The 27721-nt window shown below is 48.9% G+C and overlaps 9 protein-coding genes across 9 annotated transcripts; 6 read left to right on the plus strand and 3 right to left on the minus strand.

Moving 5' to 3' along the window:
- Positions 1 to 91: 91 nt before the first annotated feature.
- On the plus strand, positions 92 to 601 carry P175DRAFT_0497823 (uncharacterized protein; the record flags this gene model as incomplete). Its single annotated transcript, XM_040896366.1, has 1 exon — positions 92 to 601. Exon 1 carries the CDS (start codon positions 151 to 153, stop codon positions 598 to 600), a length of 450 nt encoding a protein of 149 aa, XP_040756098.1. The 5' UTR covers positions 92 to 150.
- A 350-nt stretch (positions 602 to 951) lies between these two features.
- Positions 952 to 1536, plus strand: P175DRAFT_046641 (uncharacterized protein). Its single transcript, XM_040894909.1, has one exon. The coding sequence runs from the start codon at positions 1108 to 1110 to the stop codon at positions 1450 to 1452; it is 345 nt and encodes a 114-aa protein (XP_040756099.1). The 5' UTR covers positions 952 to 1107; the 3' UTR covers positions 1453 to 1536.
- Positions 1537 to 1586: 50 nt separating this feature from the next.
- P175DRAFT_0497824 (uncharacterized protein) lies at positions 1587 to 2779 on the plus strand. Its single transcript, XM_040896367.1, has 2 exons — positions 1587 to 1721; positions 1862 to 2779. Exon 2 carries the CDS (start codon positions 2039 to 2041, stop codon positions 2675 to 2677), a length of 639 nt encoding a protein of 212 aa, XP_040756100.1. The 5' UTR covers positions 1587 to 1721; positions 1862 to 2038; the 3' UTR covers positions 2678 to 2779.
- P175DRAFT_0528208 (uncharacterized protein) lies at positions 2773 to 3220 on the plus strand (the record flags this gene model as incomplete). Its single annotated transcript, XM_040899590.1, has 2 exons — positions 2773 to 2921; positions 2986 to 3220. 2 exons carry the CDS (start codon positions 2773 to 2775, stop codon positions 3218 to 3220), a joined length of 384 nt encoding a protein of 127 aa, XP_040756101.1.
- Positions 3221 to 5827: 2607 nt separating this feature from the next.
- Positions 5828 to 7035, minus strand: P175DRAFT_0426511 (zinc-dependent alcohol dehydrogenase; the record flags this gene model as incomplete). The annotated part of the gene is made up of 3 exons (XM_040893178.1): positions 5828 to 5874; positions 5967 to 6321; positions 6385 to 7035. 3 exons carry the CDS (start codon positions 7033 to 7035, stop codon positions 5828 to 5830), a joined length of 1053 nt encoding a protein of 350 aa, XP_040756102.1.
- Positions 7036 to 10153: 3118 nt separating this feature from the next.
- ino80 (chromatin-remodeling ATPase INO80) lies at positions 10154 to 15436 on the plus strand (the record flags this gene model as incomplete). The annotated part of the gene is made up of 4 exons (XM_040898182.1): positions 10154 to 10687; positions 10767 to 11297; positions 11352 to 15144; positions 15234 to 15436. The coding sequence occupies 4 exons, from the start codon at positions 10154 to 10156 to the stop codon at positions 15434 to 15436; spliced, it is 5061 nt and encodes a 1686-aa protein (XP_040756103.1).
- Positions 15437 to 16424: 988 nt separating this feature from the next.
- hemA (5-aminolevulinic acid synthase HemA) lies at positions 16425 to 18786 on the plus strand. The gene is made up of 2 exons (XM_040899158.1): positions 16425 to 16852; positions 16931 to 18786. Exons 1-2 carry the CDS (start codon positions 16513 to 16515, stop codon positions 18514 to 18516), a joined length of 1926 nt encoding a protein of 641 aa, XP_040756104.1. The 5' UTR covers positions 16425 to 16512; the 3' UTR covers positions 18517 to 18786.
- Positions 18787 to 18952: 166 nt separating this feature from the next.
- P175DRAFT_0450564 (DNA-directed RNA polymerase I subunit RPA49) lies at positions 18953 to 20954 on the minus strand. The gene is made up of 3 exons (XM_040894467.1): positions 20762 to 20954; positions 20320 to 20660; positions 18953 to 20230 (listed from the first exon to the last, which is right to left on the minus strand). The coding sequence occupies exons 1-3, from the start codon at positions 20907 to 20909 to the stop codon at positions 19211 to 19213; spliced, it is 1509 nt and encodes a 502-aa protein (XP_040756105.1). The 5' UTR covers positions 20910 to 20954; the 3' UTR covers positions 18953 to 19210.
- Positions 20955 to 22521: 1567 nt separating this feature from the next.
- On the minus strand, positions 22522 to 27692 carry P175DRAFT_0506310 (MFS transporter; the record flags this gene model as incomplete). The annotated part of the gene is made up of 12 exons (XM_040898183.1): positions 22522 to 22763; positions 22822 to 23139; positions 23164 to 23246; positions 23297 to 23345; positions 23412 to 23768; positions 23828 to 23857; positions 24039 to 24250; positions 24323 to 24438; positions 26082 to 26492; positions 26598 to 27016; positions 27080 to 27435; positions 27535 to 27692. The coding sequence occupies 12 exons, from the start codon at positions 27690 to 27692 to the stop codon at positions 22522 to 22524; spliced, it is 2751 nt and encodes a 916-aa protein (XP_040756106.1).
- Between the last annotated feature and the right edge of the window lie 29 nt (positions 27693 to 27721).

Here is a 27721-nt window from a genome sequence, read left to right on the forward strand (position 1 = left end):
ACATGCTTTCTTTCTGGTTAGTGGACACCGAGGCAGTAACTTCAGAGTAGAGCGGGGTCAATGAATCATGTTAAGCACCGCATCAAGCAGGGTTTGGGACGCGTTTGCAGTCTGATGCCTACAGTAAGGACTTTACCTGGGACATACTCAATGGATGAGACGGTACGAAAAAGAAGGACTAAAATCATACTAAGCGAATCGATCAGCGCAATCTACCTGAATGACGAGATCGATAAGACGCGAGTTAAACGCTCAAAGAAAACAGTACTACTTCCTTATATGGTAACTACATCCTTACCTTATTTTAATTATAAAAGTGGCGTCGTTCAGAGAGGTATCTCCTGTAGTGGCTGCCAGGTTGCTTTAGAGAAAGCTCTGAGGTCTTCAAGGGTCAAATCCGGAGCCTGTGCGATGAGAGACAAAGTATACTCGCATGACGAGTTTTTAGATCACTTCAAAGCCTGCCAAGAGGCTCAGAACATCTGGAAGTCGCGCGGAAGGGGTTCTGATAACGCTAATTTCTCTGAGTTCGTTAGACGTGGAGGCTACTTTAAGAGAAGGGATGTGATCATGTCTTTCAATAGTAAGAAATATGCATAATGTATATGGCACCTCAACAGGGTGATTGATTCGTCTTGATTAGCCTTCTGATCCAGCAGGTCAGGTGAAATCTATCTAGTGTTGTTTTATGCCGAATTCCGCGAGTACGTTCAGTCTAATGTAAGCGAGACATGTATGAATCCTCTTCCAAGTGGCCCGAGTGCGGGGCCGTATACCGTGCCCGTGAAAAATTAGGCCCTACTAAAAGAAAGGGCTACATAAACTCCGATCTTAAGGGAAGCCAGGCCCTGAAGGGATGACGGATAATAGTACCAAAGGTGAAGGTGCAGAGACATGGCTGCTGGAATAGCACTGGTTGAAATAGACTGAGCTCCTCAAAAAACTGGGAGCTGCCATATGCCTGAGATATTTCTACGGTGTCGTACATTTTGACATGGCACGAGTAATAGGCATGAAAGAAAGAAAGTAGTGTATAAGTACATCCCTGGGACCAACCATGTGCCTTCGACCAAAGCGAGTCAGAGTCCTTGAATTACCAATGTTATAATGTGGTCGAGTGGTGCAATCCTTCTGGGTATAAACGCGGCGTTGGCACTGTGTGGTAGTTATTCAGCGACATGTGAGCAAGCGAAGCTGACTCAAAACGGGGTATTGTCAGCAAATTGCTATTCAAGTAGCAGTGACACATGGAAGTCAAGTGAATTATCCTTAAATTATTGCTACGAGAACAAGGGAGAATTGATGGTTGAGCAGAATACAGTATCTTGCACAATTAGCATGCCTACCCCAGAGTCTCCAAATTCTTTCCCAATCCCTAGCCTTATTACACTAGCCTGTATACGGTTAGACGGGCATATTAGTGCTCTTCGAACTAATGGACACGTTTTGTAATTTTGATGACCTTACTTCTTAACCTTACAGTAATACACGTAAGAGGAATACCGCAATCTAGAAGCTTCCGTGTCCAGGCAACGCTCCAACAGGGGCACCTCACTGTTGCTTTTCGACTTTCTCTTCAAACATACTGTCAAGTTGCTATACTGCCAAAGGTAGTACAGCGATGGTACCACACCTATCGCCATCAAAGATCCAGCTTATATGCTCTAGCTCAGCCACAAGCGGCATGGCTTATGTGAGGCTAACAAAGCGTCACGTGCAAGGCAAGCTCCCAAGTGCTTCGATGTTCTTCCCAGCGAGACAACTTGATCAACAGCCTTAGTCCAGGCCGTCCGTATAACAGCCCCGTGCTCAGTGTCATAGGCTGTTTGTAAATACTAATTTAATGATTTCTCGCGCGCAGAACTGCGATGCCCAATCCTCGAGTCTGATCAATGACAGCACCTTCAACCGGCATTTGACACTTTCGGTGATTGCGGTCCTTAGAAGGATCCGACCTCTCAAAGGAACTGTTCTTATGTTGACAGATCGGCTTTGTGTCAAGTACGGGCAACACATAGACTTATCGGAGGCAGTGACCATGCGTTTCATCTCACAGAATACATACATCCCAGTCCCCAAGATCTTTTGCGCCTTCACACATAAAGGTTGTTCTTACATCGTGATGGAAAGGATCAAAGGAGACATGATTGGCATCGGCTGGGTCAATCGAAGCGAAGAATCAAAGACCAAGCTTCTTACGCAACTGAAGAACATGGTTCACGAGATGCAAGAACTTCGGCCTCCAGAAGGTATAGGGGTCTCTTCTGTTAGTGGAGGACCTCTGTTCGATTGCCGTTTGCCGGGCGCTTCTTTACGTTTTGGGCCCTTTCCCAGTGTCCAGAGCTTCCATCGACATTTACGAGGCGGCATGGATTTTGACCCGGGACTTGACTGCGAAATTAAAGAATTGATTCGACAACACAATCGTGGTTGGCCTATCGTGTTCACTCATGGCGATCTCAGCAGCTTGAATATCCTTGTCCGCGGTGATGATATTGTTGGCATCATTGACTGGGAAACGGCCGGTTGGTACCCGTCATACTGGGAATATACGACAGCTTGCCAAGTCAACCCCCAGAATTCTTTCTGGATCAACGAAATTGACAAATTTCTCACGCCCCTACCAGACGAACTAAGGATGGAGAAAGCTCGCCAAAAATACTTTGGACATATTTAAGAATCAATATATACAACGCTTATTATACTTTAGATTATGATTTCCTTGCGCTCGACCAAGTCGTATGTCGGGGCTTTGGCCATATCAAAATTCCCATGCCCATCAAAGCGATGCTGGGCAGCTTCACTTCAGTCAATCAGCCGCAGGTTCTCAGTGCGAGTGAGATAGCGAAGAAGGGTAGAACCTTCCCCACTAGGACATCACCACTTTGGCCGTTCGACTTCAGGTCCCCAGTGCGAGTGAGGTAGCTGATTTCCGTCTCTTTGCACACCGACACGCGCGTCCGTCCTCTCGGGCCACATAGACAGTCTCGTCAAGTTCTTTCTACTTGTCCGTCACTGCCATTATGTGCCACGCCCCACAGGGAATGTTTCCCTCCTTCACGTTACTAGCCGAGATCTCTCTCGACTAGCCGACCGTGTCTTGCAGAGGTGGCCTAGAAGCATCTCCAGTAGCCCTGCGCGATACTTCGACCATCCTCCACTAACCAAGCTTGTGTCTCCAGTTTTGCAGACCTCCCGAGCACCCGTAGCTACGCCTTAACGAGTTCAGTGAGGTTCGTCACTGGATCGCACGCCCCTAGAGAAGTAGACGGTCAGCATTTCCGATCAAGACTGCCCGTGGCAGAGGCTTAACGAGGGTCTTGTAACCAGAACTGTTGGCACCCAATCCCCAAACTCGTGTTATCCACTGCTTAATTGGTTCTATTCTCCCTCGCCGCTCCACGCATATTCAAATCATGTTCTCAAGACTTCTGCTGGGCGTGTCGCAATCTCAGAGAGCGTTCAAGCTCAGAGGTGTCCTGTCTCCTATTTAGGCAATACCACGTCCGCTGGAAAAGCAAGTCCAGTGTTAGTCTCAAGTACAAATCAAGTAAACAGTCATCGGATGGTTTTTATAACCCTTTTCCTCTGATTTTCATGGGTTGGGCAGGCTCGGCTACTACCACGGAAAACTCTGCGGCTCGGCCCTACCCGCACCACCTGGATTCTTTTGGCTTCCCCTCCACGCAGCGAGAGGGTACTGACACCGGACACCACGAGAAGGTAGAAATCCATCGTCCTAACTGTCTGATGAGAACAGTTACCCAGCGTGCTCGCCAGGGGCGTATACTACACCTGGTTGCAAAAATGGCGCAAATGTTTATACTCTTCCTTTGTACGCTAAGCTTTTTTGGGACAGTTATTCCGGACCTTTGTTACCAGCTTGTGTATTAAATTAATTATTAATTTAATTAAATAATATATGAAAGTCCCCCTCAAACCCGTGGTATGACCTGTACACCGTGCTGAGTTCTACGCGCGCTTCGGAAGAACTATGGCCCGCAGGGCCATCTTTTCCGTGCTATAGAACCTGGGGATATTGGTTAACCTATTAGCTATGGAGATTCCTATATTATCTAAGCTATTACTATGCTAATACCTACTTGAATGCCTGCTAATACTTGCTTTAATACCTACTTGAATGCCTGCTAATACCTGCTTCAATACCTGCTAATACTTCCTTTAATACCTATTTTAATTCTAACTTCCATACTTGCATTAATATAGTAGCTATCATACTATAATTAAGACTATACTATTAGTTTGCCATGCAGCCATATGCCCCAACAAGCCACCGAGCGTAGTAAGGATTTAAGGCTAGCTGAAGAGTAATAATGCACCAGCTAACTCAGTGGGGCTCTCGTTGCTTGTGTCCGCTCATACAAGGATGTTCATTGCCACTCGAGGTTGTGCTGCAGTTGACAGGTTCTTACTGGTGGTAGAATGAACCGAAGGCATTTTACTGTGTCAAGAACCTGTCAACTGCAGCATAACTTGGGCCCGTGGAAGCGCAGTATCAAGATGAGTTCCAGTGTAGGTGGTGGTCATTGACAAGTTTAACAAGTTGAAGGCCATGTCTTTTATATTAGTGAGGAATCAGGAAGGTAGTATAGTGATGGAATCTGGTAATTAGATGATTGCTTCAGGCTTAGAGAGATTCACTGTTAGTTAGTTAACTAGTTACCTGGGACGTCTGACTTATCTTTACATTACTTCTATAACTATTAGGAAGGCAGAGACAACAGCCCTGGAGTGATAGAGCAACCCATCCCCCGCTTCCAATCTAATAAGTGGTGGTTATAGTAGGTTGGTAATCTCATGAGGAGCTGAGTACATTCATTTCTCTGCTAGTTACTCTGGAGACATGAACTGTTAGAGTGCTGCATTCAGTGAATGCAAACAGCACTGCCATTAAGGCTTAAGCAAATAGCGACACGTGACTACCCTGTGTATTTAGGCCACTATTTCCTTCCAGATCTCCATGCTTCTTCCAAGCATCTCCATCTCTCCATCTCCATCTCCTAGTTAGACCTAATTAAATTCATTTCGGTCAACTTTCTACTGTCATAATTTGACAACCTCTCATCATGAACTGATCCAAACCACAATTGTCCAAGCTCTTACTCCTCGTTAACTCACTAACTATACTGTAAACTACTGGGTTGTTTGCTAAGTAAGTACCTGTAAAGAAAGAGTAGAGCCAAATGTAATTAATCCATCCGAGTTGCCTAGGTTAGTACTCCGTGGTGTTATGAATACTTCATCCTTTCAAAATCGTTCGACTACCTAGCTAGGTATGTAGGTGTGCCGTTGGCGGCGTGGGATATCCAAGGATGGTGGTAGTTGGGTAACGAATCCCCCATTGCCGATAAGTTAATTAAGATGGGGGGGGCGTCATCATGTAGCCGTCCCTATTTGGCTCACCTGGTTCCAACGGAGTGCAATACGGAGTACATACCAGTAATTATCTGATGTATTGGGGACGTACACCGAAACCGCCTGTAGGTAGTCGATAGGTAGCTCGCTCGCTCGCTCTGCCTTGGATAGTTTCATGGCTTGACTTGCGAGGGTTTCGGTCGGTCTTCGGCCGGTCTTCGTATAAGCTGTGGGGGGAGGGGTCTGACAGGATAGACTTTGCCAAAAGATTCATTTTACCGGTACGAGTGAAGGCTTGGGTTCAGTTTTAGGTCATCAGATTCTCATTAAATTAATTCAAGAGGCCACTCAGCGGGTCCTGTGGAATTCAGGCCCGTACGCTGATTTTTCTCCCCGGTTACTATAGATTTAATACGTAGCATCAAGTTTTCAACGCCAACCAACCCCTCCACTACTGTGGAATCTCCAAAACGTACCGACCAGCAATTTGGCCTTGTTCTGTAGTCCAAGGATTAGCATACCCCCTTCAAAAAAAAAAAAAAAAAAAAAAAAAAAAAGCATAAGAGAAAAAGAAAAAGATAGACACCTACCCATCATTTTAAAGATTTCTGGCAGATCCTTCAGAGGAGCCGTCTTAAAAGGTGCCTTGATCAGACCACGTGCAAAGAAATCCAGAGCCTCGACACCATCCTGTCGGTTTCCAACATAGCTGCCCTTGATGTTAATCATACGGACCACGGTGTTGAAGACAGGAGCCTTCAGGAAGGCGCCAGCTGGAAGACCAATAGCAACGACAGAGCCGCGAGAACGGACGTATTCTGTAGCTTGTTGGAAGGGTTTCTCGGCAACGGCGAGAAGGATGACGGCGTGGGCACCTAGCCCTCCCGGTGTTGCGGCTTTGACCTCCGCGACAACATCTTTGGATTTGCTGAAGTCAACGAATGCCTGCATATCTAATTAGTTATCCGTCTGTTAATATTAACTAAGGGGGTGGTGGTGGTGGTAGACCTCAGCTCCTAACTCCTCACACATAACCTTCTTCTCGTCCCCAGAATCGATAGCAATAATACGCAGTCCCATGGCCTTGGCATATTGCTGTGCGAGAGAACCCAATCCACCACCCGCACCGACGATTGCGACCGTTTGGCCCGGACGTACACCGGATTCTTTCAAGCCCTTGTAGACAGTGATTCCGGCGCAGAGGATCGGGGCAGCCGCATCGAGAGGCACGTTTTTGGGGATCTTCGAAGCCAGAGCCGCTTTGCCGATGGCGTACTGCTGGAAAGTGCCGTCGACAGTATACCCGGATAGGGCGGCGTGAGGACAGAGCGGTTCTTCGGACTGCATACAATATTCACAGGCAAGGCACGATCCGTTCAGCCATTTCAGACCTGCGTGATCGCCAATCTCAAACTCCTCGACCAGGTCGCCTTTGGCGACGACAACACCAGCACCCTCGTGGCCACCAACCAAGGGGAGCTTCAGTGCCAAAGGCCAGTCGCCTTTCATGGCGTGGAGATCTGTATGGCAGACTCCAGAATAGCGAACGTTGACGAGAATCTCATCTGGTCCTGGTTTGGGAACAGGGATCTGTTTGTAGACTGGGGAGCTGCCCTTCTCCTCCACCACCTGGGCCCATTGCATGTCAGGGATACTCATAGTTGCGGTTTTTACGTAGGATGCTGCAGTGTTGGGGGTAAAACGAGAAGAAAATGTTGAGAGTGAAGAAATGGGTAGCTTGTAATGTGAAATCAAGGTATTCCTAGGAGATCGTTTGGCGCACAGATAAGTCAGATCTGTCAGGAGGACCGAAGGAAGGCCCTTGGGGGCTTTTATACAACCCATGAGGGCACGGAGGATATAACAATGCCTAGGAATCTGAAGTCCGTGTAAGTCCGAGTGGTACAACACCAGTGACTGACAATGTGACGTGGTTCCACTATGAAGATTAAACCACCCGGTAATAAGGAGATCTGAGCATGAAAGGGGGGAAAAAACACACAAAGAAGATTAGGGGCTGCGCATGGCGCGTTAGAACATACGAGTTTGAGAGCGGATTATTTTGCGCCTCTGCATGGGGAGCGGCTTGGAATTAGTATAGATCAGGCGATTGGTAAAGGGTGTGTAAAGCGTATGACGATATGGGACGGAATGGAGGACGTCACCACCCACTCTCGCCACATAATCCCCATAATTGCCAACCAACCGTTGTCAATGTTGGATTTCAGGTACCTTCAACCCCGAATTTCTTTTCCACAATGGGCGTACATACTCCAACGCTGATGCTGATGCTGATGCTGATACTGCATCCGAGCACCAGCTGTTTATATGATCGCAAAGTTGGGGTACATCACAGCCGGAGTCCCCGGGCCTAGCGTGGTATGATCACCTTCTTGGGTTTCGATATTAAGACGAGGGGTCTACAGTTGCAATTGACGAAGTGGAGGAGTATAGAGACATTGAATGGCGTGAGGATGCGAATGCTGGGAGTGTGGGGTGATTGATAGTTCATGGAAAACGTACCGTTCACGAGCTAACTTGTACCTAGGCAAGTAAGAGTATAGTTGAAGCTAAAGTATTATGATTTGGAGCCACACGGAAGAAAGGACGCTAGGCTATTTATGGAAGCGCTCTGTACCTCAGGCATCCAGCGATTGGTCTCCGGATTTTGTTACAGAGTACAGCAGCCAGCTTAAAAAACCCTCCCAAATCCCTCCATCTCGGAGACAAGGAAGAGTCGATCTCTTCCTTTTGTACAACCATAAATTATACTTTAAACCGTTCAATCCTCCGTTAGGTTATGTTTCATCTTTCTACCGGATTACGGCGCTGGTCAATCGCAAAGTTCAGCGGGGTAAAGCCCCGATCCTCAGTATACAGTACACCTCAGTTCCTGACTCGCATCCTGGCTGGGGAGTGAGACGACCAACGTTAGGAACGGAGTACTTGCATTAATCCCCGGTCCTGTGTTTGGTTATAATCCTCCAACAAAGGAAGACTTTGTGGATGTCTTGGGTTGTGACTGTCAAGTGTTGAACGGCATCAGTAAAGTCCAGTTATCATTGTCAACAAGATCTGGCCGGTCTGATGTGCAGTGCCTAAGGTTCGCAGGAATCTCTATGTCTTTATAAAAGTTTTCTTATAAAACTCATCGTTCTCTTGCCTACAAATAATTATTTCCCTACCCTCTACCAAAAATCCCTACGCTGAATCTCTGAACCATCCACTCCAGGCATTGAATCTTGTTGAGAGAATGACGGGTCCAGCTAAATGAAGGGGGGTAATACTTTCCTGTAGGCAATTCTGGCAATACAGAGCACATCCAGCATCCATGCCCGCCCTTTACAAGTACTTTTATTGAGCAGTTCTAGAGCTGGCGTTAGGAGTAGCTCTTAATCGCTACTCCTTGTTTGAAGTTTGAAGCTGGTTCAAGTATGGGTTACGTATTATAAAAAGATTTACCAGGCAGGGTTATAGCAATCTGATATAACTATCATTAAAATAGCCACTGGGGACAAGGATAGGGGCTATCCTATTCAATATTGTCATCTTCAGAACTGAGGCTCCATGCGAAACACCTCCCCGATCCAAAATTTTGGCGATGTATTTTCTGTACGGGATTAGGACCTATACGCGTATGTAACACGTCAAACATCTCAACCCTGACGCGGAGCAACAAACAACCATCCACTTCTGCTTGTTAAGAATCAGGGCACTTGCTGGAAGGGAAATCCATTTCAAACAGATTAAATCTAACAGCTAATACAAGAGTAACTCATCTGGCCCCTATAAATAACTAAATCAATTCAAAATTATCAAGCAGAGCAAAACAACTACTTCCTGAGAGATTAGCGATGAATCACGCAAGGCGGGCCTAAAGTAACGGTGTATGTAACAGAAATACGAATACTGAGGTTTCAGATCGCCAACAGTAGAAGAAGAAAAGAAAGAAACAACAACGAAAGAAGCAGCAGAAGAAAGCAACGAAAGGGGGAGGAAGAACTAGAACCATCACCATCACCAACACTCCTTCTGCTTCATCATCACCTCCATCAACTCTACCATCTTCCTCTATCCCTTCTCTTCTTATCCTTCTTCTTCTTCTTCCTTTTCATCTCCTTTTCTCTTCCTACCGTCCCATCACCATCACCAGCAACACTATCAACACTCCTCCTGTCCTTTCAACCCATCCCTTTTCAAATCCAGAGTCCTTCATCATCAGAAATTCTCACTACAAAACCACCAGCCCTAATATAACATCTACCTAATCGAAAAAAAAAAAAACCTTTCCCCCGATCTCCCCACCCCAAAGAAATAACGAAGCTTGGGCTGGTGTTTCTTGTCGCATTCTCCCCGATTACGGCTGACTCCGCGAGGATTTGCTGGTTCACCACACGAGTAAAGGCTAGAGCCAAAACCCTCCAAAGAAGATTCCTGGCAAACCCGGTAAGGCAAATCTCCCTTTCCACCTCATCCATCTTCTCTTTTTCTCCCATCCACCTCCCCATCTACTCTCGTCAATGTCTTTATTTTAATTTATCTACCAACCCTCCCGTCCTCTCTCCTCTTCCTCGCCAGAGTTAATTTCTCTAGCTGACAGCTCAAGGACGCGTGATCGCTCCCTTGAAGATAGTCTCTGCATCCCCGCGCATGGGTGCCTCTCGTCCATCCTCACAGTTCATGTTCAGCTGAACCCCATCCTCCTGGTTTTCTTCATCTCGGTAGTCCCTGTCCTCAACACTGCGTCGCCGCGTTTCCGGTCCACGCGGCAACCACCATGACGGGGGCTCCGCCGTATAATCCTCAGTCCCCTACTCAGCAATCTCGCTATCCTGCTTACTCTCCTACTGCGAAGAACCGGTCTTTCTATCCGAACAATGACCAATACCAGCAGCGACCTCCTCAAACTCCCCCTGCGTTCCCTCCGCAATCCTCTTTATCCCGAAGTCCACACTACTCCCATGCGCCCTCTCCTCTACCGGCGACTCTACCTCCATTGAATGGGAGTGCGCCTCCACCCTCCCATCCTTCGGACCCCTCGTCGCAATATCAGCCACATTCATCCGCAGGGAATCCCCAGTTCCCTCTTCCGCGGCCATATTCCGGGTCCGTCTTGCAAGGCAATGGCGCGCCTCCTTACGGCCACTCTACTCCGTCCCATCCCCATCCGTCGAGTCGACCGGACGGCCACCCACAAGCTTCTCCCAAGAAGGAGACAGAGTCTCCTTTTCAAATGGGAAGTCATGTCGTTGCAGGATATTCGTCATCTATAATGCGGGAGCCAAGAGCACCCTCCCCCCCCAAAGAAGCTGTATGACCCCCTCCCCCCCGGCCTTACAAATGCAACTGGCCATGTTTCATTTCTAACAACATCTTTTTTTCATTTACAGAAGCCTGCTCGTGCTGCCGATCCTATGTCCTTCGCCAGTATTCTGTCTGGACCCGCAGACGAAGAGCACGCTCCCCCTAAGCGAGCGTCGCCCCCGCCAGCGACAACACCGGTTCCTTCAGCCCCAGCTTCGGTTGCTGCGACGAGCCTTAGTCCCCCCCCACCAGCTCCTGTTGTACCAACCAAAGCCAAACCTCTCGAACCTGTCACATCAGCTCCGTCCTCGCGATCGGAAAAGAAACCGGCCTCAGAGAGGCGTCGACGGACTACCGAGAAGGAACACAAAGTAACTGAATCCCCAGCTCCTACCTCGGCCAATGGCATGTCGGAGCCCAGGACATCTCGTGCTCCTACTCGAAGAACCCTGTCTGAACGAGATACGGAGATTATCAACAAGATCATGAACGAGATTGACAACGCAGAGAAGAGCGACGTGGAAGCTCCTGGTTTTGAGAAAGAGCGTGAGCGTTATCTTTCAAAGGGCATGAAACGAGTTTTAGATTATGACCAGACTGAAAGTCTCAAACGCAAGGTATGCTTTGACCATCCACCAAAAGAGAAATTGCCATCCTCACATAGATTCTAGCGTCGGCGCCATGATTTCCTGATTAAGCTTGGGAAAACGTTCGAGAAACAGGCTGCCGCCGGTATGGAGCGATTCCGAATCACAAACGAAGCGTCCGTTATTACCGAAGTCCAGGCGAAAGAAATTCAGGACGAAAAAGAACGCAAGAAGGACATGCAACGAAAGCGCCGCAGGGAGAACACCGTGCGGATGGAAATGCAGAAGAAGCTCGAAGCGGAGATCAAGGCCAATGAAGCCCAGGACTCTGCCGAGAAGGCCAAGTTCCTCCGTGAAGCCGAAAGGGCTCAGAGGAAGATCAAGACTACCAAACGGGCGTTGGAAGGAGTCACTGCTCCGGAGGAGATTGGTGAGATCACGCCACTGGCTCCCAACCTTGAGGGCGGCACTACCAGCTCTTTCCATATTGGCCGTGGCTCCCCGTCAAGACGCAAGTCCGGCCGGGGTGGTCCTGTCACGCGGCCTAAGAAATCCAAGGAGCAGAAGCAAGCCGAAAAAGATGCCGCGGAGGCCGCTTACGCTGCGATGGAAAATGACGAGCCCTTGCCAATTGCACCCAAGGAGGATCCCCGGAAGGAGTCCCTCAAGAAAGAGGCTAAGGGTAGTCGGTCCAAGGAGGCTACCCCCACTCCCCATTCTGCATACGAGACAAAGGGATATAACCAGATCTACGAGCAGATCTGGCGGGATATTGCTCGTAAAGACATTCCCAAGGTTTCCCGTATCAAAGCTATATCCCTTTCCACACGCCAGGAAAACCTGCGCAAAACAGCGCAGCTCGCTAGCAAGCAGTCTCGAAAATGGCAAGAGCGTACGAATAAAAGTATGAAAGATACCCAAGCGCGTGCTAAACGAACTATGCGTGAGATGATGTCCTTTTGGAAACGCAATGAAAGAGAAGAGCGTGATTTGCGTCGCCTTGCTGAAAAGCAAGAGATCGAGTCCGCCAAGAGGGCGGAAGCTGAGCGTGAAGCGAACCGCCAGAGACGCAAGCTTAACTTCCTGATTTCGCAGACTGAGCTGTACTCTCACTTCATCGGTCGAAAGATCAAAGGTGCAGAAGGCGATTCCTCCGGGGATGTAGCGATGGAGGGTGCAGACGACGCAGCCAAGAGCCAAGGGGCCTCCTCCGACTTAAATTCCGGCGCCAAAGTCACCAAGTTCGAGGACTTGGACTTTGATGCAGAAGATGATACCGCTTTGCGGCAGGCTGCTATGGCCAACGCGCAAAACGCTGTTCAGCAAGCCCAGGAACGAGCTCGCGCATTCAACTCGGATCAGGGCCCTATGGCCGCACTGGATGAGGGTGAACTGAACTTCCAAAACCCTACCAGCTTCGGTGACATCGAGATATCTCAGCCGACAATGCTCACAGCTAAGCTGAAGGAATACCAGCTGAAGGGTCTGAATTGGCTGGTCAATTTGTACGAACAGGGTATCAACGGTATCCTCGCAGATGAGATGGGTCTTGGTAAGACCATCCAATCGATCTCCGTCATGGCCTACCTTGCAGAAGTGCATAACATTTGGGGGCCCTTCCTGGTCATTGCCCCCGCGTCAACCCTCCATAACTGGCAGCAAGAGATTACCAGGTTCGTTCCTGATATCAAGGTTTTGCCATATTGGGGCTCTGCCAAAGACCGCAAGATTCTTCGCAAGTTCTGGGACCGCAAACATATCACCTACACCAAAGAGTCGGAATTCCACGTCTTGGTGACATCGTATCAACTTGTGGTCCTTGATGCCCAATATTTTCAGAAAGTCAAGTGGCAATATATGATCCTTGATGAAGCCCAGGCCATCAAATCTTCGCAGAGTTCACGTTGGAAGAATCTTCTTGGCTTCCACTGCCGTAACCGCCTGTTGCTTACGGGTACTCCTATTCAGAATAATATGCAAGAGCTGTGGGCTCTTCTTCATTTTATCATGCCTACCCTGTTTGACTCTCACGATGAGTTCAGCGAATGGTTCTCAAAGGACATTGAATCGCATGCCCAAAGTAATACGAAGCTCAATGAAGATCAGCTTAAACGTCTTCACATGATTTTGAAGCCATTCATGCTCCGTCGTGTTAAGAAACATGTGCAACAAGAACTCGGTGACAAGGTGGAAAAGGACGTCTTCTGTGACCTCACCTACCGCCAACGTGCATACTACACCAACCTGCGCAATCGTGTGAGCATCATGGATCTCATCGAGAAGGCTGCTGTCGGCGACGAAACTGATAGCACAACCCTAATGAACCTGGTCATGCAATTCCGAAAGGTCTGTAACCATCCAGATCTATTTGAACGGGCAGAGACAAAGTCGCCTTTCTCTGTTGTTCATTTCGCGGAAACTGCGTCATTTGTTAGGGAAGGCAACAATGTCGATGTGGCTTATTCGACGCGAAATTTGATTGAGTACACTGTGCCACGAATGCTCTGCAGTTCCGATGGCCGCGTCGACATGGCAGGACCCAGTAATCCCCTAGCGGGCTTCCGTACCAAGTACCTGGTTCATCTGATGAATATTTTCACTCCTGAGAATATTCAGAATAGCATTGAAGAAGATGGAGCCTTTTCTTTCTTGCGATTTGTGGATACTTCCATTGGTGAAGCTTCTGAACAGTCTCATCTTGGTGTCTTCGAACGTGCTGTCCGTCGTCGTGGGCAAACTAATAGATTATCCCGGTGGAATGTTATCTATGATGAAGATGAAGTGAAGACATCTACGCTTGCCCATACTATGTTCAACATCGTCCAATGCAACGATCGTCATGCTGTTTATGAGATTGCACCTGAAGGATGCATGCGTGATCTCATGAATGTTTCTCGAACAGCTTTCGATCGTGATGGTCTGGGAGTTGTTGAACCTTGTACCGCCCCAGCGGCGTCCGCTCCTCCCATCTCGCTAGTCTGCTCTAATCAACAAGCACCGAAGGAGATTGAGGAAAGCCTTTTCAACATTTCCGTTCGACATGCCCTGTTCAGCACACCCTCCAGGCTCATGGAACAGCAGATCCTTGAGAAGAAACTGGATCCTTATCCGTACTCCCTTGCTCCCATGGTACCCAAACCAACTTCAGTCAAGGGACGCTACACCCACATCGAGGTTCCCTCTATGCGGCGCTTTGTCACAGATTCTGGCAAACTGGCTAAGCTGGATGAGTTGCTACGGGAACTCAAGGCAGGAGGCCACCGTGTGCTGCTCTATTTCCAGATGACCCGCATGATTGACCTGATGGAAGAATATCTAACGTACCGCAATTACAAGTATTGTCGCTTGGACGGAAGCACCAAACTCGAAGATCGTCGGGACACAGTGGCCGACTTCCAGCAACGGCCGGAGATTTTTGTGTTCCTCTTATCTACTCGTGCTGGTGGTTTGGGTATTAACTTGACGGCGGCAGATACCGTCATCTTCTATGATTCAGACTGGAATCCAACAATTGACTCCCAGGCCATGGACCGAGCTCACCGTCTTGGTCAAACCCGACAAGTTACAGTATACCGCCTCATTACCCGTGGCACCATCGAAGAGCGCATTCGCAAGCGAGCCTTGCAGAAAGAAGAGGTGCAGCGAGTTGTTATTTCAGGTGGTGCGGCCGGCGGCGTGGATTTCAATACTCGCAACCGCGAGAGCAGAACCAAGGATATCGCGATGTGGCTGGCCGATGACGAGCAAGCGGAGCTTATTGAGCAGAAGGAGAAGGAAGCCCTCGGCCGCGGTGAAGCTTTTGGTGCCAATAAGGGTGCGAAGAAGGCAGCTCAGAAGAGAAAGAGGGACATTACTCTAGATGACATGTATCACGAAGGTATGCTTACTCTTTTCGGGCATAATTCTTTTCATGCCCGTTCACTCCAATTCCTGGGACTACATTAGCTAACGAATTCTGTCATATAGGCGAAGGAAACTTTGATGATATCAGCGCTAAACCATCAGGAGCTGCAACCCCAGTCTCACCTGCAGAGAATATTGGGACTCCCACCTCTACACCCGTCCCCAAGCGTGGGCGTGGTCGAGCCGGAAAAGGAACGTCCAAGAGAGCCAAAACAACCAAGGAGCGACTACGGCTCATCGATGGCGACGGAGGTTTAGGTAGCTAATTGTTCGAGTTAGTGTTTCATTATCATTTGCACAAGTGACTGGCATGACGGCGTTCTTCATCTATTTGGTTTTTTTGTTTTCCTTTTTTTCCCCCTCGTCGAGGACTTGTCTTTTTCTTTGGAACACTTTATTTTCTTACCACCTTTATTTATTCTTCCCCTTCTTTTGCCTTCATGGCTGACTTTGAATCTGCACTGTATTAACATTATTTTTGTTTTTTTTTTTTTTGTTCTTGATATTGAGAGCATGCGTGAAGGTGATTGATGATCGTGAACTGGCATACAAATCATACACAGAATAAAAAATGAGGGGGATGTCACCTTACCATCCGTGGAATCCTAGATGTGAGAGGATACATTACTTTTATGTTGAGTGATCAGGAGCTACTTCCGCCTCGGAGAGAGGGTTGTGGAAGGGTGCATTCGATCCGGCATTTGTGTTTACTGTTTACTATGTGAATCTAATGAAGCAGAGGGCCACCAGTCTGGGGATGGTTGGTCGTGTGAGGAAAAGCTGTAGAGTCTTAGATTATAAATTGATTCTGTTTGACCACCGCGAACAACTTGAACTGTCCAGGGAGAGTCGGTAAGCGATTTCCCCTGAGTGGCTCGACAGAAGGTACCTGGTTAGTTTCTAGAAAGACATCAGACGATATCGAAGTACTCGATTCAGTGGGGATCGTATTTTACCGTAATGCATTACCGCTTGTAACGAGGTAGTAATAGTGATCTGGAACAGGGGTCCATCAGCCAATCATATCCTGTACAATCGTCAGCCGAAATGTCTCCGAAATCGCCGAGAGGCTGCTTACTTCAGCTCACTAGTCCCAATAAGGTATGATTCCCCAGCAGCCTCCAAAAGTCACGCTTTTAGTTCTTCTTGATAAAAAGTAGTGCCAGTCACTCGCTCTCTGTCTCTCTGTCTCTCTCTCTCTCTCTCTCTCTCTCTCTTTCTCTCTTGTATATGATCCTCCTCTCGACTTGCTTTCCCTGATCCCTCTCCCCATTCTTCTCCCGCACCCCGCGATTCTCTCATTCCACTGACTCTATTGAACTCACGGTATTCCTCTGTCGCAATGGAGTCTCTCCTCCAGCAGTCTCGGGCTATGTGCCCGTTTCTCAAGCGCAGCTCTCCCACCAGTCTGCGTACTCTTGCCACGGCTACTCGTCCTAGCCCTGGTGGAGGAACCATGTCCAATCTGCAAGTGTTGGCTCGCCGCTGCCCTGTCATGAGCAAGGCTCTCGCTGTCCAGAGCGCTCGCATGGCCAATTCTAAGCGGTTCACTTCTTTTACTGCGGGTGTGGCGAACATGAACAAGCAGCCGTTCCGCACCGCTCCGCCCAAGAGAGCATTGCACTCCACTGGAGGTAATGGTGCTAATATGAGCCCGGAGTTCTATAAGGAAAACCAGCAAGGTACAAATTTTTTGAATATTTTGGGCCAATTGTTACGTTTTTTTTTTTTTTTTTTTTTCTAACGTCTTTTTTTCTTAGTCCACCATGGTTTCCCCGGGGCTGCCAATGCTCGTACTGGAGCGACTGCAACTGTGTCTGGTCCTCGCCCCGAGGCTCCCGCGGCTGCGTCCTTCAATTACAACGGCTTTTACAATGCGGAGCTCCAGAAAAAGCACAATGACAAGTCTTACCGCTATTTTAACAACATTAATCGTCTCGCCAAAGAGTTCCCCCGCGCTCACACAGCTTCTCAGGAAGAGAGGGTGACTGTGTGGTGCTCCAATGACTATCTTGGTATGGGTCGCAACCCTGAAGTCCTTGCTAGCATGCATCAAACATTGGACACTTACGGAGCCGGTGCGGGAGGAACTCGTAACATTTCCGGCCACAATCAGCATGCAGTGGGGTTGGAGAAAACTCTAGCAGACTTACATGGAAAAGAGGCAGCCCTAGTCTTTAGTTCGTGTTTCGTCGCCAATGACGCAACTCTAGCCACCCTAGGGAGCAAGATGCCGGAGTGTGTCATTCTGTCAGACAGCCTTAATCATGCATCAATGATTCAGGGTATCCGCCATTCAGGCGCCAAGAAGATGGTCTTCAAGCATAACGATTTAGTTGACCTTGAGGCGAAGTTGGCTTCCTTGCCATTGAATGTCCCGAAAATTATTGCGTTCGAATCAGTTTATAGCATGTGTGGTTCCATCGCTCCTATCGAGAAGATCTGCGATTTGGCAGACAAATATGGAGCCATCACTTTCTTGGATGAGGTCCACGCTGTGGGTATGTATGGACCTCACGGTGCAGGAGTTGCAGAGCATCTCGATTACGACGTCTATGCGTCTCAAGACACCGCAAACCCTCTTAGCACCAAAGGTAGCGTGATGGATCGAATTGACATCATCACTGGTACCCTCGGTAAGGCGTACGGATGTGTTGGCGGCTACATTGCTGGTTCTGCCGCAATGGTTGACACCATCCGTTCCCTTGCCCCTGGATTTATTTTCACCACCTCACTTCCGCCAGCCACTATGGCTGGTGCCGACACCGCCATCCAATACCAGGCTCGTCACCAACAGGACCGCGTGCTGCAGCAACTGCACACCCGTGCTGTTAAGGAGGCCTTCAAAGAGTTGGACATTCCCGTGATCCCCAACCCCTCGCACATTGTGCCCCTTCTTGTAGGCGACGCAGAGGTCGCTAAACTGGCTTCTGACAAGCTCCTCGAAGAGCACGGCATCTACGTCCAAGCGATCAATTACCCCACCGTACCCCGCGGCGAGGAACGTCTCCGTATCACACCGACCCCCGGGCACGTCAAGCAGCACCGCGACCACCTCGTCCAAGCCGTCCAAACCGTCTGGAACGACCTAGGCATCAAGCGCGCCAGTGATTGGAAAGCGCAGGGCGGATTCGTCGGCGTAGGCGTGGAAGGTGCTGAAGCCAAGAACCAACCCATGTGGTCCAACGAACAGCTTGGCTTGCAGACCAACGAACCCCTCGAAGCCGCCTTAGAGCGCGAGTTCAAGGCTACTGCTGTGGTTCCCCCTCGACTTAAGACCGGGAACACCATCAGCCCTGTGGCTACTGCTCCTGCGTCCTCGATTCCGGTTAGCGCTGCTGCGTAAGAGCCCTCTCTCTCTACATCTTGTTCTCTACAAGTTCTGTTGGAGGCGGTAAATGGAATGTGGGAAACTCTGCTATATATGTAGCAAAGCATTCCCGTCCGCTCGTTAGACATGTCAATCACGTGTGATTGATTTTACTTCTTGACTTGGCCCCATCGGTGGTAACTATCCGCCGATGATGCTTAATAACCGTATACAAGTCCCTTGTCTAATATGTGACTTGGTTTGTTGGCTGGCTGTATGGGGACCGGTCTGTCCTTGATATTTGGGTCTTAGATCATAATAACATAACAATTGAAATCCATCTGCCAAAAAAAAATCGTTTCCATTCCTTGTAGAATCCAGTACCAGTACCAGTACATGAAATATCTTTCAATCAATGATGTACATATATGTACATATATATATATATATATATATATATAATAAACATATTGATACATCTGGTAAGGTAGTAAGAGATTGATCCTTTTTTCCTCTTTTTTTTTTTTTTTTACACAAAGTTCATTCTATATTCACAGGAACGAAACGAAGACCAACCCACACATACAACGCCAGCAAGAACAGACCAAGTTCTCTTTTTTTCATCACTACTACTGCTGCTGCTGCTACTGCTACTACTACTACTACTACCTAACTACCACGGCACTTGAAAGAAGAAGAAGAAGAAGAAGAAGAAGAAGAAGAAACGATACTACCTTCTTGCTCCACCTCCCCTCGAAACCTTCGGAAAGACAACGGGAATCTTTAACCTTGCTACCCTTCTCGTTGCCGCCTCGGCCTTGCCTCTCACTCCCCACTTGGCAAACTCCGTCTCCCGGGGCTTGTCAACGCGACATCCTAGCTCCCTGAAATACTGCAGGATGGTAATGTTCTCCAATTGCAGGTCGTCTCGCAGATCCGCCGGGTCCGTGGCCAACTCGTTCGGTGTGTTGCCGCCGTGCGCGGTAGGGACGCCATCCTGGGTGGGCTGCGGCGGGAGGTGCAGCGAGAGGGCGCAGATGGTGGTGTGCAGGAGGGTGATGTCGTTTTTGGAGAGGTAGGAGCCCTGCGGGGCGAATTTGCGGCGGATGGCGTCGATGACGGGGTCAGGGATTGTGTTGCTGCTGTTGTTGTTTCCTTCGGCGCTAGTAGAGTCTTGCTTTGTAGCGCTGGATAAGATGCGGCGGAGATCGTCGCGCGCGGGCAGTTTCTTGCTGCCGCGTCCGGAGGCGGCAGAAGCCTTGCCAGACCGGAGGCAACGAGCGAATTCCAGAAGAACCAGGATAAACCGGAGGATCTGCAGGTGGGTTGTGTTTCCGGATTCGACGACGGCGTCGATGCGGTTCGAGACGTAGCGGGAGGTAGTGGCCACTGCGCCACCGGCGGAGATCGTCTCCTGCCAGTCCTTGATGGGGAGTTGGCGGAGCGTGGCTTTGCCGTTGGGGACGAGGGTTTCGATCGCATAGACCTCTGAGGGGTGGTTGGCGTCGAGGTTGGCGGTTGGAACGGGCTTGGCGGCTTGCACTTGGGCTTGCATGGCGGCGGTCTTGGAGGCCAGGTCTGTGGCGGATTCCTCGGGCATCGATTGCAGCAGGGCGGATTCGGCGGCGGTAGCGGCGCCTTCGGGGGCATTGGAGAGTTGGGCATTTTCGGCCATGGATTGTGTGGCTTTGCGGGATTTCTTGGTGCCGAAGGTATATGTGAGTTCTGTTCTTTGGGCGCGCATGGTTTTCTATACTGTGTTAGCATCCATACACCATGCATATACCAAGGGTAAAAAGAAAGAAAGAAAGAAAGTAAGTAAGTAAGGAGGATGTTTACCATTTCCTCATCCTCACTCTCTCCCTGCTCCTGATCCTCCTCATCAGCTGAAGGAGCTGCCCTCCTCACTGCCCCACGAAGCGTCACCTTGCGCACTTCAATAAACTGCCATGTCTTACTCGTCGGATCCACGACGGCAACATAGTGCTTCAGCTGGGAATCCGCATCATCGGTAGCTTCTCTTCCGACAAAATCCAACTTCGGATGCTCCGACGACTGTAGTAGCAGCTCTGTCGAGGCAATGCCCTCATTTCCGGTCGAGTTTCTGGCGACATGGCTGCGAGTCTTCAGGTACGGGTTCAAGCGGACATTTGGTTGCGAGGTGACTCCGGGGGTGGTTACTGTATCCTTGTTAGCGATTTTGCCTTTTTTTTTTTTTTTTTTTTTCTTTCTAGTGTAGCTAAAGCCAAATGAGACAGAAACAGAGCAGGGGGGTGCATACGAAGCACAGGAGCCAGCTCGCTGTCGTCTTTGATCATACTAGCGGCGAGTGGAGGGAGGTCTTGCAGATCGAGCGCGGGCTTTTTGCTAGGTCGGTCATGACGATCAGAAGCGCGCTTGCGCTTCTTCTCTGCTTTATCAGAGCCCATTGTGTGGGTTCAGCTGGATCTCGACGAATTCAAGAGCTGAGGGCCTTTTCAAATAGATGATATGCTTAGAGCGTTGAAGAAAAAAAAAGGACAGAAAAAAAAAAGTGAAGGCGGTGAGTGTCAAGGCGGAGAAATGCGCCCACAAATACGGAGTACTTCTTTCAAACTACCTGCTAATTTACTTCCAAGTATAACACACGTTGGACAGCCGACTTGCAAATTTAGCATATCATGGCTTTACGCGCGCATCATTACGATCAAGATTACAATGCAAAAATCAGTTGGGAACTTTTTGTTTCATATTTTAGTAAATCCTCGAGGAACCTCTCCATAATCCGAACCCTAGGTGCATCAACCGAAGCCAATGTCTAAGGTGCAGAAGTATGTAATTGACCAGTCCCCACGGCAAACTCGAAAGAACCAGTGGGATATAACACAAACAGGACAGTACAGGGATACCGAAGACCATCTGTCACCACTCCCACTGACACCTTCCAACCCCCACTAAACACATTGACCTCTCCGAGGAATCACCATCTGGCCTAAAGTAACAGAACCGAAATCGTTGGATGAACCCGAGGGATTGGGTGGAATGTTTTGCCTTCTCCATCCTCTTCTCCTTTGTATGGGAAAGAAAAGAAAGAAGTTTTTTTCTTCCAGTTGAACGGCGGATTCCGAATTCGATAAAAGTAGGTAAAAGAAAATAGGGCACGCAATATCAGCACCAGGCCAGATAGGCCTCAATTGGAGAAGGCGCTAAACCACGAAACGATCATAACAGGAGAATTATCATCATCGTGACGTCGTCGAGATTTTTTGGTTGTCGTGTTCAGCGTTCAACCCGAGCTTAACATGAGAAGCTGAGATGGAGTGGGCGAGTAATTTACTTGCTGTTGGGGAGTTAGAACGGTTGAATTGTGCAATTGATTGTTTAGTTGCAGGAAAGGCTCACCTTCTAGCTCTCATCTTTCTGCGCTTACGCTTGAGACGACGAACGCGCTTCTTTCTCCACTTGGCTCTCATCTTCGTAGAGTGTTCGAGACTAAGGATGCGATGTTAGTTGCTGAACAATAGAGAGAATCATGGCCACATTATGTGGTGGGAGAGTAGGACTTACACTGCTGCGACGATGAGAAGATGGTTGCAAGAATGATGGAGAGCCGGGACCGAGAAGCTACTTGTGTGCGTCGTGGCTGACTCAGCATCCTGTGACGCTAAGGGCTCGCTAGTGTTTCGGCTATCATGATTGGCTGGGGCTTATAGTTGGGTTTACCGAGTTGATTATCTCAGCACCACTACAGAAAGTATTCTTTACATATGAGCTGATCGATTTCGTTTTCAAGGTCATCATTCTAACATAAATGTGGTGCTAGTAGTGCACCTCACACCTCAAAGCAGAATAGCAAACTCTCCCATCATCAGATTAATTAGTCTTTTCGCTCAATTCAAAGCAAAGTGTCATATCGGATCTACATTCGTGCGTGGGTATACAGCTTCAAAACCCTAGCCCTAGTATTGAGCAACTTAAGCCGCTGGACATTAAACAGGAAAAAAAAAAAAAAAAAAAAAAGAATTCCGTCGAAAGAATGGGAACATGGGTCTTGTGACCCTCTTAGTACGAATAGCGGTAGGTTGTCGCCATGTCGCCTAACACCTCCTGGTCCTCATGGAGATAGGATGTGTCACCACTCGCCATGATCCGATCTCGGCGCCGGTTCTCGTACCAACAGCACACGGAATAGACAATGCAGCAGGCGCATGAGAAGGCGAGGAAGGACACGCTGATGCTCTTGCCGGGAGTGTAGTTGGGCTTGTCTTTCGCGAGGAAGGAATAGGTGGCGACAATTCCACCAACTAGCGCGCATGTTAGTGGTTTGGGAAAGTCCCGCCATCAGAGCATTGAATCACTTACTGTTGCCGAATCCAACCTGCCAGGCAGTTCCCACGCTGCGTCGGCGATGACCGCCCAAATTCATGGTGAACCAGCAGACGACGACGGGCATTGCGCTATAACACCCGGCTGTGACGAGGAATAAAGCCCCATATTGGACGCCGCGATTCTCGATTCCGTGTACGTTCAGAAGAATTCCGAATCCCGCCATGGAAATCAGCATCGGGATGAGAGCGAAAGCCAGGCGGTGCTTAAACCGGTCGGAGAGCCAAGCAATGACCATGGAGAAGCCGAATGCGGATGCCCAGGGAGGAATCGAGTACAGTTGAGTTTGGATTGCTGGGGGGGGGGGATCCAGTTAACAAAGAATGGGGCGCAAGGACAGAGAAGATACGCACCTCCGTATCCATAGGTTTGGATAATTGTCGGTGCAAAGTAGGCATATCCTAAAGTCTGTCAATACTGGCTTGAACCAAAGGAGGCCGGAGAGATTAACCATAAGCCGCGACGATTTGTCCAAAGTACATGAGACCGCCAATGAGAATCTTGTCTAATTGCAGCCGTCAGAGAAAGGCGAACTCACTAATGAGCGTCAGGAGAACAACACTCACAGTCCTTAAAGACATCCAGGACCTCGCGCCAGCCCATGTGAGTCTCTTCGCCAGCCTTGCCTGTATCCATAGCCAATTTGGCTCGCACGTAATCACGCTCTTCTTCAGTGAGCCAATTTACCTCTTCGGGGAAACCAGGGATGATGAAGAACAAGAAAATCGCAACCACGCATGTGAGAAGCCCTTCGATAATGAAAACCCATCTCCATCCAGCATAACCACGGATTCCACTCATCTTTCCGAGGCCACTAGCAAGCAGACCACCGAAAGCACCAGCCAGGGTTGTAGAGCTGAAGAAGAAACTGAACCGCTTCTGGGCTTCGGTGCGCTTATACCACATTCCTATGAGATAGAAGCCTGAACACAGCTGTCAGAGGGGACATTTTGGCTCGACCATACGGCAAGAAGACACTCACATCCAGGAAACATGCCGGTCTCGCACATTCCTAAGCGGCTACGTTAGCCAAATCAACACAAGAAGAAAGCCGCCCCCCAACATGCGCTCACCCAGAAACCAACGGGTAGTCATCAGTCCACCCCAGTTTTTGACCAACCCCTGGCAAATTGTGACAAGACCAAAGAAGAACATACAGATCGACACTGAAAAACATTAGCCGCAGTTCACACGCCAACCCCTTCTCTCGCACAAAAACCCCAACTCAGAAAAGCAGTTCATACACCAAACATTGGGCCTCAACTTTTTCAACAAGATGTTGGAAGGGATCTCGAAGAGCACGTAGGGAACAAAGAAGATAGTCAGAGCCGTGTTATACTTGGTTCCCTGTTCGATGCCGAGTTCTTTCGTCAGGCCCAAGACCGCCGCATTACTGATGTTCACCCTGCGTCGCAACCCACAGTTAACTCCGACTCCATATTATGTGATTTAATAAACCGGCAAAGGCGATTCATACCGGTCCAAAAAGGCAAGCAGGTACATAACACAGAGGCAAGGGACCAGGCGCATGTCAATCTTGGCCATGAGCTTGCGTTCAGTGGTGTGGGTGAGGAGAGGCAGCTCGAGGGACACCTCGGAGCGCAGATGCCCTTCTGGCTTCTCATTCGAGAAGCCGGAGGTTTCTACTGTGTTTGCGATTTCCATGTCAGCACATTGGTTATTCTCCCGTAGTGAGTGACAAGAGAGAGAGAGAGAGAGAGAGAGAGGTACGTACCTGTTGTCTCCATAATGTATTAAATGTTCCACGCGCCGCAAACTTGTAGAATCCTGTCAAACAGTCGTCACTCAGGGGTGCTTTAAAAGAAAAAAGCACCTTCGATTGCGTGAGTCAGAAGCAGGAAGACTAATATAAGCAAAAAAAAAAAAAAAGAACTAATATTATGCCCGAGCGAGTCACTTAGAACGACCTCGGAGAATTTAGTTCCAGTTTGTATTGGAAACCCGCCCGATCTCGGATGCACCTTTAGCTTGTATCGAATTAGCGACTACCTAACTATTTAACTAGTAACTAGTTAACTAGTAGATATTTAGGAGAGCCGAAGAAAGGGGGAAATGAGAGGTTTGTGGAGAAACCCCCGCGGAAAACACGGCGGAAAACACAGCGGAAGAGAGACGAAAGAGAGAAGGCAGAGAAAGAGAGGGAACCCTTTCGAGAAGAGAACGAGGAGAGAGGAAAGAAAGAAAGAAAGAAAGAAAGAAAGAAAGAAGAAGATTAGTTATGATAAATAAGCATCTGGAAGGGAGGGGAAACAGAAAATTCCGAAATGATGGCAGGCAATGCGATGCTGGAACATTAAAAGAACAACCTTAGGAATGTACATAATGGGTGAGTAATAATCCACTGATCCATTAATCCCACCTTTTTAATGCATCAAGGTCTGGGATTCCATTTGCAAGATTGAAAAGCTGTGGATCGAAAGAAGTTCCCCGCAGATTGGTTCTGAGCTCCAGACTCCAGACTCCAGAGTATACGGAGTAAATTATGGGGAGAAGAGGATTATCTAATCCATTTGATCTGGAATAATCTACTATGTATGTATGTATACTGGAATAATCATGATCAGTATTCTTCTTCTTCTTCTTCTTCTTCTTCTTCTTCTTCTTCTTCTTATTAGGTAGGCCATATTCTTACAATAATCCCTGAATCAGTGCAGTGTAACACTGAATCCCTTCATCCACGTGAAAATAGTTGGTTCTCCTCTTCCTACTCTCACCTCACTTCATCTCCCCCTCATATTCTGCTTTTTTAACCCTTTTATTACGGTCATATTCATTGGAATATCATACATTGTCACCAGGAAAATGTAGATAGGTGGTATCACAGTCAGATTGCCCCTTCCCTTCCTCCCCTTGCCTCTCCCACCGAACCCCCCCCCCCCCAAAAAAGAAATCAAGTAAATAAATGGGCTCTCTATCATCCCACAATTATTCACTGTTTAGCTTACGTGGTTCGTCGATCCTCCTCCACCCTGTGGATCTTCAACCGCCTTCCCCCATGCCTGCTCCAGTGTGTTGTCATGATCATTCTCAATTTCCGGCCCGGATGAGATCTCTGTCGCAGACTGGCTGAGGTTGTCAGGAGGGTGGTCTTCATGCTTGCCAACCATAATGGGAGAAGAAGAGCCGGATTCCGGGCCAGAAGCAACCACTCCTAGGTCACCACCAGCTTTAGCTTCGGATCCGAGCAGCTCAAAATCAAAGTTCGAGCTATACACCACAGCCGCAAACGCCTCCAGCTCCCGAACGCCTTGATCCATTGCCGTCAGGTACAGGTTGGGGGGCGAGGTTCCATTGCCAATCACATGCGCCTGTCGGGCTAGCACAGCCAGAACATTCGCCAGTTTTGTCTTGGGCGTGGAACTCGCCGTGGCCGGAACGACGGTGGCGACAGATGTAAACGACTGGGGAGCAGTCACAGGCCCGGTGGACTTGAATGCATCCAGCTTGCATTGCTGAATCAGAGTCTCAAAGCACTCATTATTCAGGAGCATCTGAACACGGGTAAAGGTCGGAGAATCGATAAGATCGGCGGTCTCGTCTAGGAGATGTCGCAGTGTCGCAGTTGTCTGAGGAGTTGATGGTTCGGTAACCCCAAGAACTCCAGATTCCTCCAATAGATGATCTTCCTCTTCTCGAGGAGGAAGCAGATAGGCCAACCATTTGCGGTGCCTATCAAGTCCGGTCAGAAATCATAAACAGGTAAAATAATAATAATAATAATAATAATGGACGACAAAACAAAAAGGAGCATACTTTCTGTCTTCCTCCGTATTGCCCTCGAGCTTCTTCCGAACTTGCAGGGTCAACTCCGATAGCTTTTCAAAAGAAATATCATCCCGGGGGTTGAGAGGACCAAAAACCTCCACAACAGCGGCTTGCACTTCTTCCATCAGCTGCTTCCAGCCCCGATGCAGTAGCCACCAGCTAAAGGCGAGATACCGTCGGTTGGTCTCAAAGTCGTTGCCCAGTGTCTGTGTGAGATCATCATCATCATGGTCCTCCAACCGAATAGTTGAGGAGTCGGCGGGTGGCGTAGCGAGAGAAATCACACTCGAGAGGTAGTTTCGCCGGCCGAGAAGGTTCAGTTGAATTCGAGTAAAGGTGGTCAGCAAGGAGAGGGTATAAAGGAGGGTAAACGCCCGGGTAATTGCTAGATCGGTCAAGTCAGTTCCTATTTCCAATTCAATACCAAAGACCCAGCGAACAAACGTACAGGTGATCTTGACCTCATTCCAAAGCTGTGTCTTGTTCCGCTTCGGTTGTGGGGGAGCATCCCCCTCCATCACCGATTCGCCCAGCTGGCTTGTACGCAGAAAGCCATCACTCTGAAAGCTAGACAGACTTCTTCGGTCATCATCCGGCAGACTGGGTGCTAAGGAGCTCATGTCCGAGCCCGTGACCGTCCCCTCAGCATTGAGCCGAGCTAGCCTCTCCGCACGTTTCTTCTGTAGCTCCTTTGTCAATTCCTCCACCGGCAGTGCTTCGAGAATATCTTCTGCGGCGGTTGGTAAGAGTGCCAGGACGGTATAAGTGCAGTCGGTCTGATTCTGTTCAAAGCGTCGGCGTAGACTAAAAGGTCGCGGGCAATACCGTCCGTCAGCTTGCCGTCGCCCAAGCACGCACGCGAGAGGATTATTAACAAGATAACAGCGGCACTTTGTTACTCACTTTTCACGGGCAATACGATCGCTGCTCATCCGCTCACGAGCTTCTGAGATCTTGGACAGCACATACTGTCCTGCGAGGTAACCGACGCCGATAATGCCTGTCCCGATCGCGAGGGTCTTGCGATTACGCCGAAACCAGCGCCTCGTAGCCCCAGCCATAGTGGAGCCAAAAGGAGGATTGGGAAATC

This window comes from Aspergillus ochraceoroseus, assembly GCF_002846915.1.
Source record: "Aspergillus ochraceoroseus IBT 24754 chromosome Unknown P175scaffold_1, whole genome shotgun sequence".
NCBI lineage: Eukaryota > Fungi > Ascomycota > Eurotiomycetes > Eurotiales > Aspergillaceae > Aspergillus > Aspergillus ochraceoroseus.

Bases quoted from the DNA above. Each gene is read 5' to 3' on its own strand.
- P175DRAFT_046641 (XM_040894909.1), top strand. From the start codon at position 1,108: ATGTGGTCGAGTGGTGCAATCCTTCTGGGTATAAACGCGGCGTTGGCA.
- P175DRAFT_0497824 (XM_040896367.1), top strand. From the start codon at position 2,039: ATGCGTTTCATCTCACAGAATACATACATCCCAGTCCCCAAGATCTTT.
- hemA (XM_040899158.1), top strand. From the start codon at position 16,513: ATGGAGTCTCTCCTCCAGCAGTCTCGGGCTATGTGCCCGTTTCTCAAG. The intron at 16,853-16,930 runs GTACAAATTTTT...TTTTTTTCTTAG, and splicing joins CTATAAGGAAAACCAGCAAG to TCCACCATGGTTTCCCCGGG.
- P175DRAFT_0450564 (XM_040894467.1), bottom strand. From the start codon at position 20,909: ATGGGCTCTGATAAAGCAGAGAAGAAGCGCAAGCGCGCTTCTGATCGT. The intron at 20,661-20,761 runs GTATGCACCCCC...ACAAGGATACAG, and splicing joins CGAGCTGGCTCCTGTGCTTC to TAACCACCCCCGGAGTCACC. The intron at 20,231-20,319 runs GTAAACATCCTC...AACACAGTATAG, and splicing joins AGAGTGAGGATGAGGAAATG to AAAACCATGCGCGCCCAAAG.